General features: G+C 42.0%; 1 protein-coding gene across 1 annotated transcript in view; it reads right to left on the reverse strand.

Annotated features, from left to right (window-relative positions):
* Positions 1 to 25,685, reverse strand: part of LOC137787476 (latent-transforming growth factor beta-binding protein 2-like) — a 76,544-nt gene extending 50,859 nt beyond the window's left edge. Inside the window, exons 1-4 of the mRNA XM_068579956.1 lie at positions 25,670 to 25,685; positions 22,649 to 24,643; positions 19,970 to 20,043; positions 9,142 to 9,403 (exon numbers count right to left, since the gene is read on the reverse strand). Coding sequence (XP_068436057.1) covers positions 9,142 to 9,403; positions 19,970 to 20,043; positions 22,649 to 23,109 — 797 coding nt within the window. The 5' untranslated portion in view covers positions 23,110 to 24,643; positions 25,670 to 25,685. The remainder of the gene's footprint in view (positions 1 to 9,141; positions 9,404 to 19,969; positions 20,044 to 22,648; positions 24,644 to 25,669) is intronic.
* Between the last annotated feature and the right edge of the window lie 280 nt (positions 25,686 to 25,965).

A 25,965-nucleotide genomic window follows, 5' to 3' on the forward strand; every position in this document is an offset into this window, starting at 1 on the left:
GATTAGCAGCAGAGGTATTGTCAGTATAACTTGTTCGCTACAGATATTTGATAAGAAATTAATTATTAACTTGATATTTTAAGTCTTTTTTGTTCTTACTCTGAGAGGAGTTTTTTCCCCATGATTGATCTACCTATCATAGACCACAGGCAAAGAAGGAAAATACTTAAATCAGAATTTGGTGTATTTCAGGAGGTGAAAGAAGTCTCTGCGGGCTGAGAAAGAAATAATCCTGCACCCAGTTAGTGCACCAAACCCTCTGCACCACCAGTGGTCAAACCCCACTGTGGTCACGCATCTCATTCCTCACGCTTTATGCAGCCTCATCCATTCATCATTCGTCACTGAGGTCCCTGTGTATTTCTTTCAATAAATTCCTGAGGTTTGAACCGCTTAGCAAGCACCAATAAACATAATATCCCACCCCAAGGGCATTTTCATGATGCTGTTGCTGTGTGTTCTTCATAGCAACAAGGTCATGCAATGGCATGGTGGTGAAGTGTGTGTATGTTGGGAATTCAAAAATAACACCAGCCTTTGTCATATTAAAGTCACCCGAAATGATATCTTTTCGTGAATCTCCAACAGTAAATGTTTAACCTTTACTGGCTACTCTTGCAACTTGTTGAGCAAGATAATTGTGAAGATTGCACATTAACTTGGCATCAATTTGTTAAACTCACTAAAAAACTCCTGAGATTGATTTAAAGAAATAGTTTGACATTCTTCACTTATCTTGCAGAATGAAAAGAGAACATTTATCATAAGCAACTTACATTTTTTCTATACACCGTAGACACAGCAACAAGGAGCAAGTCAGGGTCAAGTTTTTTGCTCAAGGACACATCAACATGGACTAGAAGATCCCCTGAATGAGAGACAAGCATGCTAACCACTGAGCCATAGTCACGAATAAAATGACAAAAATGAGAACAGAATATGTACTGGGACACATATATGTGCTCAGACCAAAACTATGATTACACATAAGAGATAGACATATTATTTTATTCCTGGAAACTTGAAAAATAAATAGTATATGGTCAGAATGGATGAAAAATACAAATGATGACATTTTGACTGAAAGCTCCATGGAAATGTAATTCAACATTGCCAGTAGTGCCAGTAGTCCAATGCGTCCAATTCTACGAACGAGGAATACCAAGAAAACACCTAGTCACAAAAACATGTGCAGCACTTTAACGATAAACCCCTTTCTCCCGAAACAAGGACATGTTCTTCTCATATACGTAGCTGCATGCAGCCAAACATCAGTGAGCAATTAAGGCCCAGTCTCTCTTTGATAACATCTCCAGTCATTATGACTTGGATAATTGTGGGTCCCGGCAGAATATTTCCCCTTGTGAAAATCTGGGTGTGTCTGAGGGCTTATCGCACCAGCCACTGAGGGTGGATTAAATAATGTTCTCTCTGTCTGGACGGCCTTCCAGGAATCCCGCTAGTAGCAGCCAGACCCTGAGTGAAATGAATTACAGTGGGGTTGGATTGATTCAGAAAGCTTTTTTTTCTCGTCCCAGGGGAAAAGGCTTATATTAGAGCAACAACTGGGCATATTACAGATTTGAAAGCAGCAAAAGTACTGAAAAGAATTATTTAGCAAAGACTATTATTTGGATCAAGAGCTACACGGACAAATGAAGAGGTCAAGTTCCATTTAATTGTATAGCTTTAACTTCCCTTCCCGCCTGCCTGCCTGAAAATACATTTTCTGAGTTTTCAGACACTACGTGATCAAAATGTATGACTACTGCCGTCCACTCAATCACAGGCCAAAAGCTGTGAAATAAACAGTTTCCTTTTCATCTCCGGGGGGCCAGCAGCAGTGCCAACCTGTCTGTTTTCACCTCAGCATTTATAATGTGGGCTTTTCAAACTCTAAGACATCCAGAAAAGCTTGATTCTGGATGGAAGCAAAGCAGTGTGGTTGCTGTGGTTTAGGAGCCAGAATCAAAAGGCCTGGAGACATAGAGAGCTGAGAGGCTATTCAATACTCTCCAGTTTATTGTAGTTGCTCTGATCATTCACTTCGCAAAATGCCACAAGACAGGTCAGCAGGAAGAGCCATTAAATAGTGCTGACTGAGGCTATGCCTGTCTGCTGGTCAGGGTCACATGTCAGAATGCTCTGACGATAAGCCAGAGAGGGATTCCAATAAGAGGTGTGATTACTTTGTCCTGATCTGCAACATTGGGTTTGAAAAGCAATGCAACCTTTACAGAGGTACACAGGGAACATAAAGGAAAAATGCAGACATAAAGAAGGCCAAAGCAAAGTTGATTTTTGATGTCTGGATATTAAAGAAGAAATTCACATGTGATGTCTATGTTTACCCTTTGTGGAGGTCCCCTCCACTGCTCGGCCCCTCAGGAACCCTAAATACTGACATCTGACTAGCTTAAGTGGTGCCATGCAACATGGAGCCATACTGCTTGCTTATTTATGCTTTCAACCCCATGCCCCATATCTGGGAGATGAGTCTGATTGATGCGCTCTCTATCTGTCTCAGCTCCGGAGCTGGAGTGCATTCGGGGATAGTCTTCCTATGGCTGCCGTACAGTATTTGTCCGTACGACAGCTGCATCTGCACAGCCCTGCCTGATGAGAAGCATTTGGCTGCAGACGCCCAGCCTGTTGGCACTGTGGCGCGGAGAGCGTGTTTCGGATGGGGCTTTGGAGAGTTGGGATGGAGGGAGAGAAAGACATATCTGTCCCACGCTGAGTTCTCTATGGTCCTTTGTTCCCTCTGGCCTAGCAGGAAGCCGAACACTCATGGGACTCGTTTGGCTCTGTGTTTGTAAAAAAGGAAACACACCAACTCTTCCTGGCCTGGATCGGTCAATATCGTTGTGTTAAGCTTGCTTACATTCACAATTCTCAATTACATTTAGACACACTTATTACACAACATATGCTAAATGAATCTTGGTTAATTTGCTACCATCATATATGTGATGCAAAAATCCAACATTTCTTTGCCTTTTGTAGCATGGGGATAGTTCACCTGAGGACAAAATGGCCTCCACAGCTGAGTTTGCACTTGACCTATTGACCCACAGTAGCAGAGGCAACACAATAATTCCCCTCAAAACTACAAAACTGTGGCAGAGGATGTCCAACCGTGCTTCGGAAAGCCCTATCCTAATCATATCACATGTGAAAATTCACAGGGGATAAGGGATCAAGGTAAAGGAAAGGTTTCGCAGCACCAAAACGCAACACAATCACGCATGCAATCCATAAGCAGAAAGCCAGTTAGTCTAACCTCGTTTAAGTTCCTTCCCAGTCTCCCAACGCAGGGATACAAATCACAGCTCGAGACACACTGTCATATGCCTGGTTTAGAAGAGAAATAGAGCTCTATTCAGGAGAGTGCACTACATACAACCTGTGGGAATTACCCTGCACTTTAACCCCTCTTCTCTACCTCAACCCGACTCCCCATCTGCAGGCCTCCTCTGTTTTGGCAGCGAAAAAAAAAGGGAGACAGGAGGATGATTCTGGACACGTCCTCTTTGAGTAGCAAAGCAGACCAGGTGGTACAGTGGGAAAATTTCCCCAGGCAGAACTTTAAGATATATATTTGAGTCTTACAAACACACATATCTGATCAAAGACAAAAGCATCACAATGATTAAGAGATGGAAAGCTACTGTGGGATTTGTGCTACTCTTTTAATTTATTATCCTCTTAACTGAGTTACGAGAATCTTGTTGAGCGAATTTCCACCCGACTTTCAACTTTTATGATCACATTCTATTAAAGCTCTGTTACAGTCAATACCTCTGATTTTTTATATTGATGGTGAATGTAAAATAATATTTTTCTGCAGGTCACCGAGAAGATTCCCGTCAGCGCCGGTGGTGCAGTAAAAGCAACCAGTAATCGATGATAAACGCGGAGAACTCCCACTACGACCACAGTTTCCTCTGAGAAACGGCTGTGTGGCTATGTGCAAAGCTTTGAGTCAACAAGCCACATAGCTGCCAGCCCTATTAGTCACCCGGCAAACAGTGAGGATATAAGCACAACAGTTAATGCAAAGGAAACACGTTCTGCTCCACGTCACTGGGTGTTTTTGTTTTTCTTCAACAACGCAATATGTTACTGGGTGTGACCACATTTGTAATCAGCCCTGAAGCAAAGTTTGTACAGAGCAGTGACCTTAATGGGCCGAGGCATTGGACTTACATTTGAAATAAAGGACCAGTGGGGATAACCATCAATCCAATGCTTTCTCTTCCAATTCAATACCTCATCTGCTGATACCGACTCGACTACCTACCCGATACCAATGCTCTCTTTTCCCAAAATTCAAATTCTGTGGACGTCACTGCGTGGACTTATTACTTCACATCATGACCGTTTCCAGTTGTAACATCACACTGAGGAACTTTGACCTTTGTGCTTTACCAGAACATAGATAACAACTCTAAAACTCTAACCCGAGACTAGACTATTTCCTTCTCTTCATAATTTAGTTGTACAAATCTACTGTGTGCTTGAGTTCTACTACACAAAATAAATGTAATCAGAATCTCAGTGAAGCTATATTATCCAAGTAGCTGCTGCCAGCGGTCCTTAGTGTGATTATGTAACAGAGAGAGATGACCTTTGGAGGGATGACCTGCTTACTGCACACATATCCTGCTCTGCCCTGCTCAGCTTCCTGCAGTGGACCGATGTCAGAGTGGGGATGGTGTGGCTATGGAGTTGATATGAAGGACTCATAGGAGGTGCTGAATACTTCCTCTGTGCATTATCACTGGTCAAGCTTAGCCAAGAGTGTGCACGGCTAGCCCTGACCTTCATACTGGGAGCTGACAGACTCGCTGTGATCTACAGGATCTGGTGCTGACAGCGACAAGCCTTTCACTGCTGCTGAGCTCAGCACCCGCAGGAAACACTGGTTTACAGTGAATCGTATTTGGTCAGAGGAGGAAACAGATATTTGTTTGCCAGCTGCTTATAGGATGTAACGCTACCTATTTTAAATTTTACGGTTTTAATCCAACAGAACAGGCAGCTGGGACATTTGGGACACAGTTGAAATGGACAGAGAAGAGGTGGAGGAATGGAGACAGGATTACAAGATGAGGTAAGGCGTTGTATTCCCATGTCCCACAAACCCACTGGCTCCTCATATGTTTTGTCCATCCCAACAAGACTTTTATTCCAGGCTGTCAGTCATAAATGTGCTGGATTCATTCAGGAGAACTCTTCAGGAAATAGTTTTTTTCTCTGAAAAAAACTTTTCAGGAGGCAGCTGTGCCCACACAACTGACTAAATACACTGACTAAAATCTCATGATGACTGCCATGTTGGCAGTCATCATAAGATTTTAGAGAGAAAAATTTCATCCGAGTATGATGGACAGATTTGTCACCGAAGGTTTGCCTTGAGAAAACTGCAAATTAACTACATATATATATATATATATATATATATATATATATATATATATATATATATATATATATATACATATATATATATGTAGTTTGGACAGGAAAAACATGATGCGATATTTACAAATCAGATACAAAATACATATGGGGGTGGTTTAAAATGCAATTACAATTAAATCTGAGTTCAAAGTGTCTTTCATGTCATTCATAACTCACCGGCCGCCTCCAGCACTGACTTTATCTGGTGCAATTGAGGAGTTTTGCACCGCGACTTGACCGCACAATTGTTGGGCAGGCAAAATGGTCGACCTCCAGTTCTCATGCTTTCAAATCATGGCCAGTGTTACCTCTTAGTTCCTGATGCACTCTTTGCTTATTTGGTTATTGAGTGAATAGTTACAATTGTCCAAAAGCTTACCTTATCTTAAAAAATTTAAAAAAGCAGGGGTTAGAGGTGCTGGCCAGTTTAAAATTAAATTAAGTATAATAAGAAAGTATCCTTTATTAATCCACTTTGGAAAATTACTCTCTGCATGTAACCCATTCTTTTTATGATGGAGCAGTGTGCTGCCCTGAAAAGAGCCTGGGGAGCAACCGGGGGTTCAGTCTTGCTCACAGACTAGTGATTGACCCGGCTAACTTGTGGTTACAGAACAACCACTCATCCCCATTAGCTACAGCCACTCTTCTTCACTGAGATGTTGAGAATCCTCTTGAAATTGACCACGGACACTTTCCTTGTCTGCCGCCTGCTGTGCTCACAGCGCACAGCTGAGAACAACAGCTGATGTCAGACTATGTCCTGATCACTACACCTTGCTCGGCAGAACAGATTACTTTCTCTTTCCCTAATTGATGTTTTCTCTTATCATGATTGTTTTTGTTCCCTCCCTCCTTGTCTGTCCCATGCCTTCTCCGCAGTATTTCTTGTTCTTGGCGCCACTTGACAGGCCGGGTCAGTAACAGGGTTCTGCTGACATAACAAGCCAAGTCCACTCCAAGAAAGACATATACAGTACCTCACACCTTCTCCAGAAGAGAAAAATTAAAGGACACTGGAGCTGCATGTACAGGGTGGTTTTTCCTCCCTTAGTATTTTAGTGACCAACATGATCTATCTGTCTGTCCTCCCCGCTCCTCTTATTACTCCTTAATTGAGCTTTGGCACTGGTGTTGTCTCTCTATCTGAACCTCACTCTCTGTGACCCTACATTGCTGGTGCTTCCCTGGCTTTAGGTACAGTGGAACTTCAGTCTGACACATGAAACCGATAGTTGCATCCACCACTTCTCCAGAGAGAACAATGTTCCACCCCTAAAAGATCATTCCGGGCCGAGAGAATGCAAAACATTTGCAGCAGTTCACGAGGGCTGAGCTTCATATGTGAATTACACAAGCACTCAAAAAGCCTTCTGGATGTGCCAATGAAATAGAGTAAAGTATTAAAATCATTCTTTGAATAACTTAAAGAAAGACATTTTACTAGTTTGGCAGAAGCTTTTATTCTGTCCTGCAGATTTCAGATCTGTTGGTTAGAAGAACAAATAATTAGATTAGGCTGAGCTGCATGCTTGGAAATGTTTCACTTCACCGGAGGGAAATGGCTCCTATTGAACTTAACAGCACCTCTTAGTCAGTTTGGCAAAAACACACGCACACACTCAGTCACAGTGCAGGGCATATGTGACTCAGGCACACTGTCTGCCTCTTCACTGTGTTGAACCTGCAGTCTCGTCTCTTTTGATTTGTCCCAGATCTGTGACTCAGTACCCAAAAATGTCCTGTGAGTCAAGAACAAAGACAACATATGCATCGCAACTGTGCAGTCCTCAAAGGTCCTGTGTTGATTAGAAGACTTACGACAAGTCCAATATAATTGTTTTGGGAAGGAGGACATATACAAAAACTCTTTCAAGAGCATCTGCCAAAACATTTAGTAGACTTTCATTGAGCTACCACAAACATGTGGATGGCTCGGCCAGCGTAATTCCATAACACCAGCAAAAGCACAAATGTCACAAGAGACCCTCACAATTAGCACGAGGAGCACCATCAATGTCAGATGTAATTGAGAATGTTTAAGTGGTCTGGTGGAGAGAAATTACCCAGATGACAAACTGGCTAAAAAGTGAACGATGACCTCAGTGCCCAGACAAATTATTGCACTTTAACAGACTTTGAGCGGATTAGAACAACACTGGGCCTGAATCCAACATGGAGCAGGATTTGACAAGATAAGTCTGAACCTGTAAGCAATAACGATCCGTCAAAACTCCTCCCGGAAACAATTACTGCCTTTCAACATCCTTGATCAAGAGTATACTGTAATTCTAGCCATGATAAAGCGATTAATCAAACCAAAAAGTTATTCCAACACGATTGGAACTAAAACAGTCAGACATTAAAAGCCAAGAAACTATTAGGCCTGTCTGATTAGCAGTCTTTGGAGAGTTTGTTGAAAACACTAAAAAAGGCCTTCGTCTGAGCAATTATTAGTTGGTTACATTATAGTCACAGTTATTTCAATAAATCAAAGAACAAAGTGAAAGCCTGAAGAAAGATATAATCCTCCAGTTCTATTTTCATAGCAAATAGCATAGGTTAATACTCCTGTCTGGTAAATCAAGTTATATTTTCCTACATTTCACAGATTTACCTTAATACCTTTTCAAGCATGGCAGCAAATTACAGAAAAATGCTTATTTGTTTTACTTTGAGTGTATTAAAGACTTAACATGAACCCGTTCATCTGGTTTGATTTATTGCAACAATAAACAGAACCACCATTGAACAGAAGCTTAATGAACCACTTTGTTCAAGAGTATTTAGATCAATTCTAATAGTGAGGTTTGTCAATTTATTTGTATGTGAGCCCTCCTGTGTGACAGTAATGGGAGCATAACAAAAGTTTTTTTTTTTTAAAGAAACACTGCTAAAAGACATATTTACATATGTTGAAATGTACAGTAGTAGATCGGCCTCAAGTTAGTTTTTTTGGCCATCCATCGACATCATTTTTGCAACCCGAAGACACAAGAGGGTGGAATTACACGCTGAACAAGAAACTTTAAGGCAACCAGAAAGGTTCACATTGAGGTTTATAAACTGAAAACATACCATGAAAGTGTTCAAGTTGTTAGACTAAAACACAGACAACTCCCAGACCAGTCAACACTTTGGTAGCTTTATCTATTTTATTCTAAATGGGACCATCATTTACTAAATGAACATCATTCTTTATTGAAGAAGACTTGAAACTACTGATTGAGACCATAAACTCACATTCACAAAATGTACTTAGGTAATAAATCAAGTAAGAAGTAGGCTCATTTTCTCATAGACTTTTATACAATCTGACTTCTTTTTGCAAGTGTAGGAGTTTCTCCCTGCTGGCCACCAAAAATAATGCAGACTTTTTTTTTAGAACACAAGGTGAACGCACGTATCACTAGCTATGTTTGCTCTTTCAGCAGGAGTGACAATGTGGAGCAGGAGATATAAACCCTGCTCATTTTCACAAGTTGTATGTGCAACAGATTAAACGTTGATATAGTTGATTAAAGAAACAGCTAAATTAATTGATTTAAATGTCTGAAATTTAAAGTTGATCTTAGATTTTGCTTGAAATCTTTTGACCCATCCTTATTTGGCAAAGCTATGAGGCTCCTCCTGGCTATAAAGAGACGAGATAGGGAATCACAGCTGTTCACTTACACAGGTTGTCTGGTGGTCGCAGGTCGTGGGGTCTGGACCTTTGTGGTATCGATGGCCTGCCTTTCCGAGGGCCTTCTCCGTGGTTGGTCTTTCTGGAAAGGGTTGGTCCCCGGTTGAACACGCTTCAGGGCGCCTCCATCACGGATGTACACCTGCTCTGGAGTCACTTGCTCACAGCGGAGCCCCTGGAAGCCTGAGCGACACACACAGGTCTGTGGGCGGCTGCAGGAGCCACGGTTCTGGCAGGGGGGCTGGCAGTCAGCTGAAGAGAGAGCACAGATGGAGATCAAGTTTTCAGCAGGTCATGTTAGAGCATGTGCCCGCCTTCTATGAAGAAGCAGTAGTACTCGTAGTAGTAGTAGATCCCTGATCTCAAAACCGGGGCTCACTTTAAATTGATTCAATCATGGGGCCATTAGTTTCACTTTTCAACCCCCCACCTCTTGTCCTTTTCATTCAGCAGAGAGCCTGGAGGGGCTGTCATGTTTAATTTTACTTGAGTCTTTAACTGCCCTGTTTAGTCGAAATGTATATGATCACTTACATTAAATCCTTATCCAATTTCTTGCCGAGGTAAAGCCTATACTCCAGGTTCACCTCTAAGTTTAGTGCTGCCGGTGTTTCTATACGGAGTGATTTCCTAAAAATATCTTTCGTCACTGATCTAGAATCCAGCGTGTGCTCTCACTGTAACACAGGAAGCTTAAAAAAGGTAATAAAAGTAAGAGGTCATAAAAACATGAGCGAATGGGAAAAACTGAAGGCCAACTGTAAATAGCTGACACTTCATCAAAGAAATGGCTTGTATATTTTACTTGAAAAACAAACTAAATTTGAAGCGGCTTACTGTACTTAAAAGATGAATGTGTGCATAATATGTATCAATAGTCTACAAATACACAGCGCTGAGGTCATTTTGTGGTCATGGAAAAAATTATCGGTGTCACTCTACAAAACAACCCCCCCACCCCACCACACACACACACACACATCTTCACATCACACTACAGAATCTGAAAGACCTGCGGTACGCAAATTAAAGTAAACAACCTCTCAATCTTGTGACACAAATGTATGTCGTAGACGGCACTTGAGGATTTATGACATTGTCCTCAAACAGTAAATCAGGCCACTGGTCGGTGGTGGCTAAAGCAAACAGCGGCACTCTGTCAACAGGGCTATGGAATGCTATTGACACAGATGCTGTGGACACTGACAGATCGCAGGCAGGAACGCTGCCACAGCTCTTGGCAGTGAAGAGCGCTGGCAGTCGAAGAGGGACCCACTGGGTGCGAATAGCGCTCTACCTGCTGCACGCTTCCTGTTATTGCCATTCTGCTCAGACTCTGGGGCCACTTCATGTTTCTTTTGAGTGAAAGCACACTGGACCCTGAAAATGCTGCTCCTGATGACACAAGCTCAAAACTGAAGTGACACAAGAAAACATGACAGCGCTGCGTAACAACTGGAGCGTCAGACTTTCATTTCCACAGTAAACCATGGAAGCCAAATTAAGCTCTGTGTTTTACTCTTCTCAGATCATGATGTATGCTAATTGAAAGACCACGACATTACGCGTTGTAAGCCTGCTGCATAATGAGAAAAACCAACAAATTGAGGATTATATACCAGACGATCTCCACTCTCTTCTGCTTTATGGCGAAGCAAACCAATTCACTCAAGCATTTCGTTTTAACTGCTCTGAGGAAAATGTAGCCCCCTTTTTTTGATGAAGCATACACATTTAGAGAAATGTGGTTGTGGATTTGTATAACTTGGTATGTGATCCGAATTTTCCATCATGGGATAAAATAGGAATCGCCTGAGCTCTGTTTGGCAAGGAGTAAAATCCATCATCTAACTAAAGTACAGGCTGGCTGGGTGCCACCGCCTTGTCCGGAGTCTGTTCAACTTCAAGTTTGGGGATGAAGCCGTGGATCAAATGGGCCACAGATTCCTGTGACATTATGCTGCAGGGGAAGAACTCAGTAATGTGTGAAACTGCATTCTTCAAATAAACTGCCTGAAATGAAATGAGAAACAGCGCAGGGCAGAACAATAACCCAATAAATGGAGGTTCGTGGCTGGCTTACGCTGGAATACGTGTTCGATCGAGTGACGTGTGACCCGTTCCCAGCTGTGAGGCCCAGAACTGACACCAGACAAACATTTGGCCTGCGCTGGCGTTAGAAAAGACAGGTCAGTGACTCTGGGCCAGACATGTGCCCCACATGAAGCCCTCTGCGTGGCCGCGGCACACACTGCCACTGCCTGTCTGTGTTGTCTCTGGGCCCTGCCTCTGGGCTGTTGAACACATTGTCACAGTAATTGCTGTCATGCAGATTTGTCTTGCACATCATTAAAACTAATTGGCTCACATTCCATCCATTTCACAAATATGCGCAGCAATTATTACTTTGCGAGAGTAATAATAAAATGGAAATCCATTGGAAATAAAAGAGGAGAAACGGCAAACATTCCTGGCATTGACACTTCAGCCTTAATTATGACTAAGACGGACTGGCCAAGTTTTGGAAGATTGTGTTCAGATCCAGTCATCTGAAAATAGGAGACTGTAGTTGGCAGCTTTGAACCTTCCAAACAAACATGCTGATCCAAACCAATCAGTAATAAAATACTATTAATATGCAACTAGCGCTTTCTTTGGGCTTAGCAAAAATATCTTCAACCTCATACTTGAGTGAATTTGAGGTCTGGGTATTTTTTCTCCTTCCAGTCCTGTCAAAGTTAAGATACATAAGGACAGTTTAACAAGGTCTAAATAAATGCCTGACTGCAATGGTTAAACCAAGAAGCCATTCTTTTCCAAAAAGCATTCACTTGGGAGCTAATCAATCACTTGTCTAAGTTATTACCATCGTCAAAGTTCTTGGTTGGACTTGAGGCAATCACACAGTCATTCTGAATGTATATTAAAGTAACCCCAGGGTCTTTATTGATGTAAATATTGTCCATCATTTCTCTAGTGGGTTACAGTTAGCTTCGGCTTGCATGTGAGTGTATATCTCGGTAAAATCTCGCCCCCCCTCCACTGGACTCTAATTTCCAACTTAAAGCTTGTTTCCACTACATTACAATCCACCAGAGATTAACCTTCCCCTCTCTCTGACTCAGAGTAACACAACCCATCGAATCTTTACAGTCTTTTCATTCAAGAAGGGGAAACTGGAAACCAATATCTGACATAACTCAAACATGTAGAGAAATCTCCTCACTTTACGCAGGTCAACAGTGCTACCAGGGGTAACTTGACATTTCTGAAAATAATATTGACAATGAAAGCATAATCGCAATAATCTTGGAAAGGACTCTCTACATGCTGAGCTATTTGCTATTATGAGATTTAGAGGCTGGGAGCTGCTCTGAAGATTAGAATTCAGTAGAATTTAACAAAAGGCTCAACTAAAGGCCCTTTCAACGCTGTAACTGAGAGACAAGAAGTTGGGAAATAACAGTGAAAGATTAAATGGCATTAGAAATTATGGTAACAGTAACTGGCTATTTCAGTGTGGTCATTTCTGAAGGTCATAATAGTGTGATGCGGGAATGTGTCTAAACCCTGGAAATGAGTTAGTATTTTTGTACCTCAAGTTACCTTGTCTTAAAGGTAATGTTCTTTTAAATGGGTTTTTGGTTAGGTGCCTGAAATAAGATCTGTGGTTAACACGTTTTGTTCTACGATATAAAATAAGTCAGTAAATATCCCTCTTGGGAATTTGAACGCTTTAATGTGTCTGAAAAAAAGGCTGTTGCTGTCAGGTGGCGAAATGATACTAGAAAGCGTCCGTATGTCAATTATTCCGCCTTGACAGCCTCATTGTGAATACCTGCGCTCATGTGATTGTGATGTGGTTTGTTTATAGTTTGAACCTTTGATAGTACTTATAGTATACTATAGTTAAGCTAACAATTAGTTATAGTTAAAATGGTGTTCATCTTTAAAGATCATTTTCCAAAACAAAATTAGTCGGCATCATACAACTGTGTTTGCCAAAGAGCAATAATCCAAAACCAATGAAAAAGTCCCATTTGCTTTTTGTTGAGGGAACCAGTGCGGTGCTAAAGTCTGGGCTGGCCTCCAAAACATCATCACTGCACAAAACTATAACGATGTTAACGCTGCAGGTAGAATGTGTGTCTAAATATGTGAATGCAATGTTTGTCAAAAGCTTAAAACCTTAATTTATTTTAAAACAGGCTAGAAGAATTGCTGCAACCAAACTACACATAGATAACTGTAAAAGACTGAATAAGTAGTCTGGTAGACGTCCTGTGATGACAGCAGGAGCCTCTTTTTAGGAGTTACCACAAAACCTGACAGATCTCATGAAACAGGTCAAGTGTTTAGGACCGTGGCAGCGAGGAAAGACAAGCTGAGAAATTCGCCGCTCATCCGCACTCGCTATCCACTGAAGAAGTAAGAATTGGTCTATTGAGCAGTTAATACAATTGCCTCTCAATGCTAATCATTTCAAGTGAGTGTTAATCTCTTTACAACATGTGATTTCCACATGGTTGCCAGTTCAAGTGCTATCCTTTCCTGCTGCCTAAAACCAAACTTGAGAGTGAAACTTCTCTATTGTTCTAATCAGTACCAGAAGGGAGTGAGCCTGACGCTGACTGATCCTTTATTTTCTCTTTGTGGTAAATCTTACAAGGATAATATTTCACCAGATTAAGGTGCCGCTGTCATTGATGCACATTTTTCCATCAGTGTGGGCTTTTTGGTCCAATACAGTAGTTGTAGTTTTTATCCTCCTAACTCACCTCAGCTCCGTGGGGGCCTTTTGTTAACCTACAGCTGACCCATGACACTGTGTACATTACTTTCAGACACGCTATACCGTGCCTCCATGCACCGCACTCCTCAGACCCCTACATTCAACTTCTAATGAGCCACATGCTGGGTCGCTCTGTGGAGAATATCTGGATCTGGGGGCGTGCGCCCACAACTTGTAAAACTGACTCTGTGAGACGTGGTGTTCACCAGAAAGCCACAAACCCCATCCTCCTGAGGGATCACATCCCAACAACTTCCATATGGTCTTTAAGCAGGAGGGTGCCATGATATATGGTGGGGCATGGGCTGCCTTAACAACACTGTGGCCTCAGCGAGCGTGTGTGTGACTGAAGGAGAAGGGTGCTGGTTGTTAATGTTGCTTTGTAAGTGTCAATCAAGCCAAGTCTTGCTTTTTAGGCTCACTGCTGAGAGATGTTCTTTTGTGCATCATGACAGTGTGAAAGAAGTGTTGTTGAAAAATAGCTTTACTTGGCCAACTGCAATCTACTTCTTCATTATCTCTGTATTATAACAGCTCATGAATGAAGAAATTCAAATAAACAAAAAGAAAAACTACACAGAAAGACGTCTTGGTCCAGACGCTGATAATACATCATTTTTACCACATTTTCGTCTATGGTAGCAATTAGAAAAACATGTGGCGCACGAGGCCTAAACAGGACCCAATAGCAACCTACAAACAGACACACCAGCTGGAGTGGAGAAAGCAGCACTTCTGGTTTTAGGGAGACAAACGTTGAGCGAACTGTCCAGCATCTATGTTAATGATGGCTTTTGGGCCAATGGGGTGTGTATTGATTACAGGGTCTGTCTAATGGGCCATAACTCTCTGCAGGGCTGCCCAGGGAGTGTTATGCCCCTGAACTGTGAACTGTGCAACCCCCACAAATCCACACACGACATATAAAGCTGAGGAGAGCTCTGTGGCTGTCTCTGCAGCAGTAATTTCAACCCTGGCTCAATGAAGTCACCAGAAATGCTTGCATTTATAAAAAAAACAACTCCTCCTGTTCTTGTAAAACTGAGGACGCTGCTCAGAGGGAATGGTTCTCAAGGGTGTTCTGTCTCTTTTTCTCTTTCTTACTTTTAACCTTTGGGAACATAGTTTTTTTTGTGATTTGAATGCCTCAATGCTGAATAATCATGACAAATGTAAGATTTAGTTTGTGAGATATCATCATAAACTTAATCAAATAAACTGAGAAGTACACTTTGAGAGTCTGTAGATAAAAAAAAAAATTGCACATTTTCCACAGGCTATAGACTCATCATGCCTACAGTAACTCTGCTGAAAAACTGATGCACTTAGCACTGCTATGGATGTCCTGGTCACTCAGTGGGTCAAGGTGCAAACGCTGCATCATGTGCTTGACTCTGGCTCATGACCTTCAGCTGCATGCATTGCACATCAGAAGACGAACAGTACAGTTCATTCATTCACTTGTTATGCACAATAAATCTCTTTTCTACCATTGAAAACATACGCACATGACTAGGGTAGATAAGAGTGTAGAATATCTCTCACTGAGCCAACTTCTTGCCACAACTACTTGCCAAGGTTCAGAATGAGTTTTTGTCTGGAAGCAGACAGCAAATCTTACTTGATCGTGTCCAATGTGGATATTCAGTTGTGTGTCGGGGAGGTTAACACAACGCAAACTGAGACGGCTTGTATCTATTAGGTGAAGATGGTGAACCTGCATTTTTGGGTACTGTTTTGGAGGTCAGAAAACGTTCACACATGTATGTCCTTGATAGTTGTCCAGCTGCTTCACACATGTAGGAAAAAATGAGGATGAAATGTGTTCCACACTCAAGATCAAAAGACTAACTGTGAGATAGATTCAACAAATAACCTAAAAAAAGGTGGATTTTATACATTCGCTAAGATCATACTGTTATTTCATTAATTAATTAACAAAACAAAGTGAACCGTCAATTTCTGAACAGGACTTACTTGCTTCTTCAGCACTGGAGGCCTTCAATCATACTCAAACTACACTGGTAAGATAATGCAATGAACATGCTACATGCTATATATTTTGTTTAGTAAGAGAGGGAAAGTTACCTTGTGATGGAGAGGTAAACGGTAAGCGCGACAAAGAGAGAGAGAGAGAGAGAGAGAGAGAAAGAGAGAGAGAGAGAGAGAGAGAGAGAGAAGAGATTCTCTACATGATGAGTTATTTTAGGATTGGGATGGGGCCCTGAGCAGCACAGCAGGCCAAAAAAAGCTGGAAGGCAATCAAGAAGAAACTCCTCTCTACCGCATTGCACTCTGTCAATCACCGCTTAAAAGATCACTGCTTAAGAGACTGAAAACAACTGTATTCCTCCATGTGAATGATGCACCTTTCATCTACACTCTCTCAGACAGCGAGGGGTGTACATCAAAGGCCATCCATGGACTCTTTCTTGAGGGTCGTGCTCTCACTGCTGGCTGCAGCAAGTTGCCATATGTATCGCGTGCTTTCACCAAATTAGCGTGATGCATAGCGTGGTGAAATGAATTCTGAACCTACAAGCGTGCACTTTAGGGAGCACTTTGAGCTCAGGTTAGATGTAAAGCCAGTTCCTGTCTGTGCTGCAGGGAGTCTGAAGTCCCCGTTAAGAGGTATTCTATATTATCCCGAACACTCTGTTCGCTCTGTGTGTGGTAGACCATGCCATTAATCCAATTACTAAAACAGCCATGTCGACTGGAGAAGCCAGAGCAACCCAACATAACTCTGATGTATAGTGACCCTGGCAATATGAGCTACGCTAACACCTAGCATTGTTTTTTAGACATGCTAACATCATGGGGTTTTTAGTGACATAACTATTGGACGGATTTCCAGATCTTTATGTATCAATTTGTCTGATAAAAAACAAACGGCACTCCTCATCATAATGTGCTCATATTGGCCTGCTAAACATTAAGATGCTAAATATTGTAAACATATCTGCTGAACATCACTGTCAGCATTGACATTCTAAGGTCGTTAGCGTGCTAAAATTGATATTTTAGCTCAAAGCAAAACTGTGTCTAAAGGAAGCACAGCCTCTTGTTGTAAAGCTAAGAGGTATCTTCACTGCAGCTCTGACTTAAGCTGTCTCCTGATAGCCGATCCAATAATCCATTAACAGCTCGGTATGAGTTGAAGACACATTCTAAGGTGCAAAGATCTGAGTGAAGCCTTTGAAAGCAGATACAAAGGAGAGCAGATACAATTCAAATATATTCTCCAGTAACACTGGCTTTAAGAGGTCTTACTTTAATTGCTTTTTCCAAGAAATGTTGTAAACTAAAACTTCAAAACAGTAATTCTACACTGTACTCTGCACCTTATTGGGGGTTACTGTATTTACACTAAAGCAATTCAAATGTTCATCCTAATTACACAGCTAAGCAACTCAGTATTTTGTAAACAGATTTCTGCAGTGATTTGCCAATGGTGCATATTTACCGTAACAACTTGCTGTTTTCTCTTTTTGGCAATTACTGTCAGGTGTACAAAATTCCCACGGCCTGCTATTACTGCCATTGAGAATGAATGATGGGTTTGATATCTTGGTGACACATCTTCCGTATATTACATGAAAATCTTATGTGTCAAGACAGTGTTAACGGTTACTGTAACGCAGCTGACAGACATTCTTGTATTATTAATCAAGAAGAGACTACTGGTGTGCTGGGACGAGGCAAGGCTACAATATGGCCACTTTCTGCTCTTCATCCCTGCAACAATACTTGTTGATGAACAGATGTGACTCTCAACACAGGGGAATAAGTGGTGAACAAAAAAACAAGACGCTGCATTCATCTCGACGGGAGCTCCTGCTTGCAAGTAATAAGATGGAAATAGAGCCAAGCTAACACCTGGCCTCACTTTACCAGCAAAACACAACACACATATGCACACACACACACACACACGCACACACACGCGCGCACACACACACACACACTTGGTTCCCGGCCACCATTAATAAAATCAGTATTGGTTGGGTAAAACCTATGAACGTGTATCTCTACTAACAGCTGGTAACTTTACTAGAAGAGATATAAACACCAGCAATGTTCTTCTTCATGGATCAAAGCTTTTGATCACACAACGTCGGCTATTTTCAGCACACAGAATTTACTTTGACACGCAAACAAGTCTGTTAACCATCCATCCTGAAGTAGGAAACAGACAGTCGGTTCCAAACCTTCCGGGACTTGGGCAGAGCGGAGGCTTCAGAGAGCCAGACAACAACCTCCAACCAGACCCGCAGAGACCCGGACGTAGACTGTTTTATAAACACATTTTTAAAGACGTGTAGGCGCCCTCCCTGGACAACAAGTGATCCAATTCCTGTCATATATTTGCTCTGAGCTCAACCCAATTGAACAAGGACGTATTGTTAGGAAGCCATAACTGTAGACACCCAATCCGGCCTCGCGGGTGAAGCCTGCAGCTGACACTTTTAATATTGGACACTACTTCAATCCCTTCAGCGAGAATTTCCTAGACGCAGCTCAGCCGTGATGTGTTTTTACTTTTGCTTCCAGCCGACACGTTTGTTCCTTTTCTTTCCCCCACTGTGAACATGTTTTTTCATGCTGCCATCTAATAAAGCAGCTTGGCCCTCAGGCGGGGACAGAATAAAGATAGCCTGAGCCGGTTTTCCTCCACGGAGGTCTTCTACGTGGGGGCTTCGAGTCCCAGATCCAGTCTGGGACCTTTGTGTTGGCACCTTGCCGGCCGTGGGGCTTCACTCAGCTGATGATAGCATAGCCTCCAGTCAGACTGGGTGAGGGCCAAGCTGTAAGAGGGTCCAGATGGTTGGACAGATCCCTGACCTGCTCAGATGCACTGCCTTGTTTAACACAGGCATGTTAAACTGGACCTGTTACTTTCTGGCAGATTAAAAGTATTTACCCTTATAATTTGAGTAACTGCAGCTCCACGTTAGATGTAATTTGCACCTTGGTAAGTGTGTCTTTAGCTGGGAGTTGCGAAAAAAATGGAAGAAGGTTTTGCGCAGGGCAGGAGGGAAGGAGATCTAATTAGGAGGCTGCTGGGGCCAATCAGCTCGTTGTGTAATCAACTGGCTGAAATGTGTGTTAAATGTGTGTGCGTGTGTGTTTGTGTGTGTGTGTGTGAGTTTGTGTGTGTGTTTGTGAGAGAGGGACATAATTAGCAGAAAGAAACAGAGAGAACAGTAAACAAGTCAAACAGAAGTTTAGCTAGCTAGCTGCTGGATAGATAGATAGATGCCAGCTGCCGTGTGGGTTTTACGTCACTCGTAAAATTTAAAGATAACTCTCTCAAAAAAAGCTCCAATTGCAGCCTGTTATTTCGGTCTGCAGCACACAATGCTTGTAAACGTGAAACTGAAACAAGACAAGTAAAGCGTTCATTTGGTGTAAGTTATAGCCATTTCTGTATGTTGTATAATGTATTTTTAATAGTATATGTCTGCAAAAAAGAACCACATAAAAACATTTGACTTTCTTACTTACTTTCTGTATTTAATTTGCCCCTTATTTAGAATAGGTCAATGTTAAGCCCTGATAAGACTGTTTAAAGAAGTGGCCAATTATTCATATTCAGCCGGTGTCTTCTATTTCTCTTTTAATTATCTGGCAGCGATATCCAATTCTGCTGTGGTCAAATAAAAGAAGCAGCTCCACCCATACTTAGAGAGCTAAGTGCTAAGCGATGACAACTTAAATGTAAAGATTTTAAATAAAAAGAAAAGGCATGGGGACAATAACACCCTAGGAAAACTTTCATAGGGCAATTTCACGTAACGTGATAGTCATTAGTAGCTATTTACTGTGTTAGTTTTCAGTCTGTGTGTATAATATTGTAAAGCCTCTGTCTGAGAAGCTTTCTAGTTAAAAAGCTGTAATAAACATAATGCACGTTAGTGTGTTTGTGTGCCACTTTAAGACTTCCCAATCATGTATGATCTCAGTTTGCAAAGAATAAAATTGTTGCCCTATCTAAATGGGATACTTAAGTTTTTAGTACTTACGTTTTATGCAGCGATTGGTTCCTGATGCCAAAGCCCAGCCTGAGCAGCACTGCTGACCCCCACAGACATTAGGGCTGAAAGGAAGGCATACACAAGAAAAACACAGTGAAATAAGACACTGACAGTACTTTCTCAAGTATCCATTAATAAAGAGGGCCTCTCCATAATCCATAGAGAAATGGACCTTTGCATGACAAACTGATCTGATTGCAAAGGCTGTTTTAGTTTCAGATCAGTCTGATGTGGCTGGCCTATTGATATGAACACTTAGGAGATTATGCTATAATTGCATTTTATTTGATAAAAATTTCAGGGCAAGTCACGAAACTCTATCTGAATGTGGACCCACAAGTCCCTCTTTCTGTTATGCGAGAGTCCAGAGGGAAAACAAATGCAGTTATCTGAGCCTTGAAGGGATTATGTGAGACACACAGGACATGAAAAGCACCCTGCATCTTCTTTAAATCACTGAGCAAATGAAAGATGACAAGTTTTAAACAGTTATAACTGGATTCTTTGCACTCTTTAATCCGCTTTTACAGCGCAGGCCAATTCTTGCAGTGAGATAGATGAAAAGGCACCAGACCGCAAGAGTAACTTCAGGGCAACAGTCAACGCGCTGGCATGGAGCTGTGCCCCATCATCTTTTCACAAGATATTACAGTAAGTGGATGTCTGACTCATGGTGATTTGAGAAGATAACGGGAATTGACTCATTGACCTCGGACGGATTGCGCTCATTAGATACTGCGAGCCTTACTGAGGCGTCACAGGGATAACACGCAGTTGTTTGGGCCCTCTGGCAAGCTTAGCTTTGTCATAAATCAAACACATCAGGCCAGGCTCGTGCCAAAGACATCAGTCATCACATTCAAATTCCATCAAGGGATATATGTATGTAATGGAGAACTTTATACAACATAATAAGGATCATGCCCCGGGTTAAAATGTGGATAACACCATGTTCACACCTAGTTATATTTTTCTTTAAAATCAGAACATGAGGCGGTGGAGTATTATTTCACCACTGAACTATCTGAATCAGACAAACGTCTGACAGGTGCACTGGAAACAGAAGGGGAGTTGTACTGAGTCAACATGAATGTAAAGGAGAGTTAAGTGAAGCCAGTGCTGCCAGTGCCTCCGGGTACAGCAAATAAGTAAGCTGAGTGGGAACTCCAAGAGAAAATGTGTCATGAATGCACTTTCTCTAACAAGGTCCGGATGATTCATTTGAAGCTCATGAATCAAAGTATTAAAATCACCGTGCAGACTACTATAAGTTAATGTTCATGAAGAGCTATGTCACACCACCTTTATGCTTCTTTAAAACTCAAAGAACCCCATTCATTCAAAACTGGGATTTGTTTTTCTTGGCATTGTCAAGAAAGGCAATAAAGCTTGTTGGATCCAATACTACAGGCAGCTATTTTCTTTATGCCCTGCTATAAATAGACGGCACGTCAAGTCACAGTGACGGGTATAATAAGAAATGTGGCTTTTAAGGTGTGTTGGATCGGGGCTTATTAATGGTGTACAATACATTTACATCATGCACAATGCAGATGAAGGACTGGACGACATCCCTATCCATCGTTTCATTGGGTGTTATTGTGGTTTGGGCTTATATAGTCAGGTGAGTGCACTTTATATGCATGCCTATACAGATGGTGAACATATTTGTTGAATCCCCCTATTAAATGTTAGGCGTCCCCCAAGAATTGCCCATATAAATAATCAATTTCCTCAAGCCAAAGGCTTCTTTTATGACACACAGAAGAGATATTGAATTAGAAATGTCAATGTAACCCACGTTGAGCCATTACAATCCCCCTCTGATTATTGTATGTGCAGTGTGCATCATTCTTTGTCCCTGTGGAACAAAAAGAACTGACTGCATCAGGGTTCAATTAACAAAAAAGAAAAGTGATTTAATATGGAAACAACCCATCCTCCTGTTTGGAGTTTAACAGACACAAAAAAATGGAATTTGCAGCTTTGAGAGAGGGCCATCATGGAAACAGGTGTTTGTGATCACTAAGCAAATTCTCAAATGCTCACCAGCCAAGGCTCTGGTGGAACCACTCACAGTGCATGACCACAGGCAACAGCACAGAACTGGGGCACACACATTGAAGTAGTCTGCAGCCACTCTCCTAACTCTAATTTAAATATGCTGCTATGTGTAATGGAAGGAAATGGTGATAATGCAGTGTTGCATTAGTCTCAAAACAGCTCAACCCAATCATACAGATGTTCTGTTCATTATAAGTCTCCACTATTAGCCCCATAATTAGCACAGTGTTCAACCTCAACTATTATTCTATGTCCTGCCATGACCCTGATGACCAAATACATATACTTCATTAATTGATGTGCAGCTATTTCACCTGAATGACAGTTTCATGCACTACATCCACACAGCTTTGTAATGATATGGAGCAACACACTCTGCCATTTCTGGGGGGCTTTATGTTACATCATGACTTGGTTTAGGGGAGATTCTGCTTAAGTGGGCCACCACCACTTGACAGTAAGCCACATGGACTAGTGTACTGTAAAATAGCCCCAATAAATCCCTTAAAACGTACTGCTCATGAGGTGAACTTGAACAGCGTGATAAAGCAAAGTAAAACACTTTATACAGTTGACAGTGCAGGACTTGGCTGCCATTCTTACCCAGCGAGTCTCCTCGTGCTGATAGAGTGGGGCTTGCTGCTTTGCCTGCGGTTCACTCTGTCTCTGTGCTGCTGGCTGCTCGGGTGTCTGGCGGTGCGCAGCGCACCATCCCGTGGCGGAGAGACGAGGTCTCCCCGGGAGGCGTCTGCAGCATGAGCCGGCCCTGCTTTGAATATGTGCTTGCCGTCCCGCTGGGATGATGTGGCCCTCGGCACGCGGACTAGAGTCCTAAACGCGTCGGTCCCGGGAAAACTTTCCCCGGATGGTCCAGAGGATGCACCGTCCTCTGGTCTCCTTGGCGAGTGACCTTGACTCCTCACCCGGGACTGCTGCTGGCTCCAGACCGCCCGGCCTGCCGCTGCACCCGCTTTCCTCCCACCTGTTGTGTCCTTGTGACTGTCACCGAGTCGCAGCAGTGCAACAGTCAAAACCATCAAAACGGCAAATCCTGCACGGTCCATTTTGGATGGTTGCGACGTTTTGAAAGTACCGCGTAAAAGGGTAGATCGCGTTTAACCGTTTTCTGGAGAGCCACTAAAGTTTGAGCAAATTAAATAAAAGTCCGCGATTTAGCTACACGAACTCAGTAAGACGGCATCCTCTCCCAAGACTGAAAAAAAAACCTGGATACCTCTTCATAATGCCCAGGTAAGACTTTGCGCAGAATGTCTTCAGGTTGTCAAATCAGCACCTAACTGCAGTCCAAAGTGAGAAACTGTAAGCTTATTTCCCCCCCTTCCAGCGTTGAAAAACTGTTATTTTAAGCAAACATTATTCCATCTGTTTTAGTTTATGTGAAACCAAGAAAGAGATCGAGGCGCAAAGAGAGGAGAGCCGCGCGCTGGCTCCAGGGCTGCTGAAGCTGTCCTGCTCCAAGTGAGAGTTTGAATCGTGCTCCCATGAATATCGCCACCTCCTTGGATCTGAAGTCACCGGAATTTTTTTTTGTAGGGATTGCATGCGCTTTGCAAGAAGAAACTCCCCCTCGTCGGCGGTATTGTTGCTTCACTCACGGCATCGCTCGGTTCCACGTGCCCACACGCACGCTCCCTGCCAAGTTACATCATGTTGCCGTGTGTCTTTCCCGTGATTACTTTGAACGAGACTATTGGAGTTATCTTCACGGCAGCTGCGGTTATCGTTACCTTCCATTTAAATTTGAATTGGCAGGCTACTGCAATATCATAAAACTGCACAAACCAGATGTTTTTCTTCAATAATCTACAGCACTGATTGCTGGATAATTTGAGTTAATGCAGTCTCTTCCATAATTATTTTTAATTAATTGAGTGTGGATTTATTATTTAATTTATAGTGGGAAGGCACAGTGTGACGCAATTTATTTGCTGCATCTCAACTTTCAGAAGACTACATCATGCAAAACGTGCGTCCTGGCAACTTGAAGGCTTAGAGACATGCTTTAATCTATAGTAAAAGGTAGGGAAGCTCACAATCTTGGAAAACAGGTTATGTAACAGATCCTATTCATCTTGCCCTCTCATTCATGCTGCATCATCACTTTCCCTCTGACTGTCTGGAAACAACATATTTCTCTTCTCCCATAAGATCTTAAACAACCCTAAAAGAGTTAGCTCTCGCCTCTCATTCAACCCACAACGATGCACGCCTGTCTCTCTCTTGAGTAGTCCCTGAGCTCTATGCATAACCACTCACAGAACTGCCATCCAAAACACACAGCAGCAGAGAGTAAGACTAGTAGTCTGCCCATTCATTCTCCTTTTCAGCGGAACTATACAAACCTGTCAAAACCACTGAAACTGTAGGTTATTGGATGAACACTTTAAAGAGACAGAGGTGTTGTCTGTCAGATCTCCAAGTAAACGTGTGAGACTTGGGCTGAGTGCCACGGCGGAGCTCATCTTCCAACCATGAGAAATGTAGTTTAGAAGGAGGCTGTGTTTGTCACACGATTGTCCAAAAGTCTCACTCCACCCCCAGGCATGCTGCCTTGCTGGTGTCGATGACCCCGGCATCCTAGAAGGTGACAAAGGCACACACGGACAAATCTGTGCCGTTCCACTCAGTGACCTGTGTGAGAAAGCAGCTGGCTGCCGCTCAGCTGTTTCTGTTCTATGTCCTCAAACAGAGCCTTAATCTGTTTTCCCATGTTGTGGTCTACGTGTGTAGCCAGAGCACTAGTATAACCGTTTTTTTTGTTGGCAGATGAACTTCTAAGGCTCCCACAACACTGTCATGTTCCAAGTGTGTTCATTTAAACCGATTTTTACCTGGATGTTATTTGACACAAGGCTTTCAATTAAATAAAGTTTGAGTAATTATTATTTTACAAAATGTTGTCAATTTGTTCAAGTTTGCATTTGCACTACTTCTTTCTTTGTAATGGCAGTAACAGGACCTCTCAATGTATCCATTACTTTCACTATATACACAAAGTAATGCAAGTACATTAGGTAAAACGAGCAAAACCCTGTAATGTAAAGTAAGCATCCATCATGATAAACACCTCCCTAACGAAAACATAACCTTGAAATTTAATTTATTTTTGGACTAATGTATTAGACTGCATTTGTTTTAGCTAGACTATTTCATCATTTATCCATTACTTTTAGCAAACTACTCCTTTCAGAGGGTGGACTATTTCAACGGTTTATGGATTACTTTTCTATTTCAACCATGTATTCAATTACGTTTAGCTATTTCAACTAAATCCATTACTTTTAGCTCCCTATAGGCTAATTACATGTATTACCCCTTGCTTTTAGCTTAATACCCCATCGTATAGGCTAACTATACATTACCTTTTACCTGCTGACTATTTCCACTGTTTACCCTTTAGCTTCAACATTGACTCCCAAACTGTTTATCCTTTGCTAGCTAACCTATCTATTTCTTCTATTTATCCAATACTACTAGTGCTAGCTAACTGGTTCTACTGTTTAATGAAGCCAACTAGCTAATTTAATATTTCATTATTTACTTGTTACTCCCTTGTTAATGTACCTACATTTGAGTCAAAGAGACACTGTTCACGTTACTTACGGTATTACCGGTTTCTTACAGTAAAGTGTGGGTTGATGGGAAGTCGCATTAGTCAAGTTTGACTGACGTTCACTGTTCACTGGTGGGATCTGGCTGCTCGCTCCTGTTCATACACCCTCTGGCCACCTGGTGGCGTATCGAAGTGAACAGACACAATAACCATTACGTCATTCAGTGTTGCTACTAGGCTACTTTTGATTGAGTTTGATTAATTTTAGAAATATTGAATTGACATATGGGTTGTATTTAATTGATGTTACGAATAATGGAGGACATACTTAATGTGACGTCATCAT

This window comes from Clinocottus analis, unplaced genomic scaffold, assembly GCF_023055335.1.
Source record: "Clinocottus analis isolate CAN_PGR_092001 unplaced genomic scaffold, fCliAna1.0.p SCAF_17, whole genome shotgun sequence".
NCBI lineage: Eukaryota > Metazoa > Chordata > Actinopteri > Perciformes > Cottidae > Clinocottus > Clinocottus analis.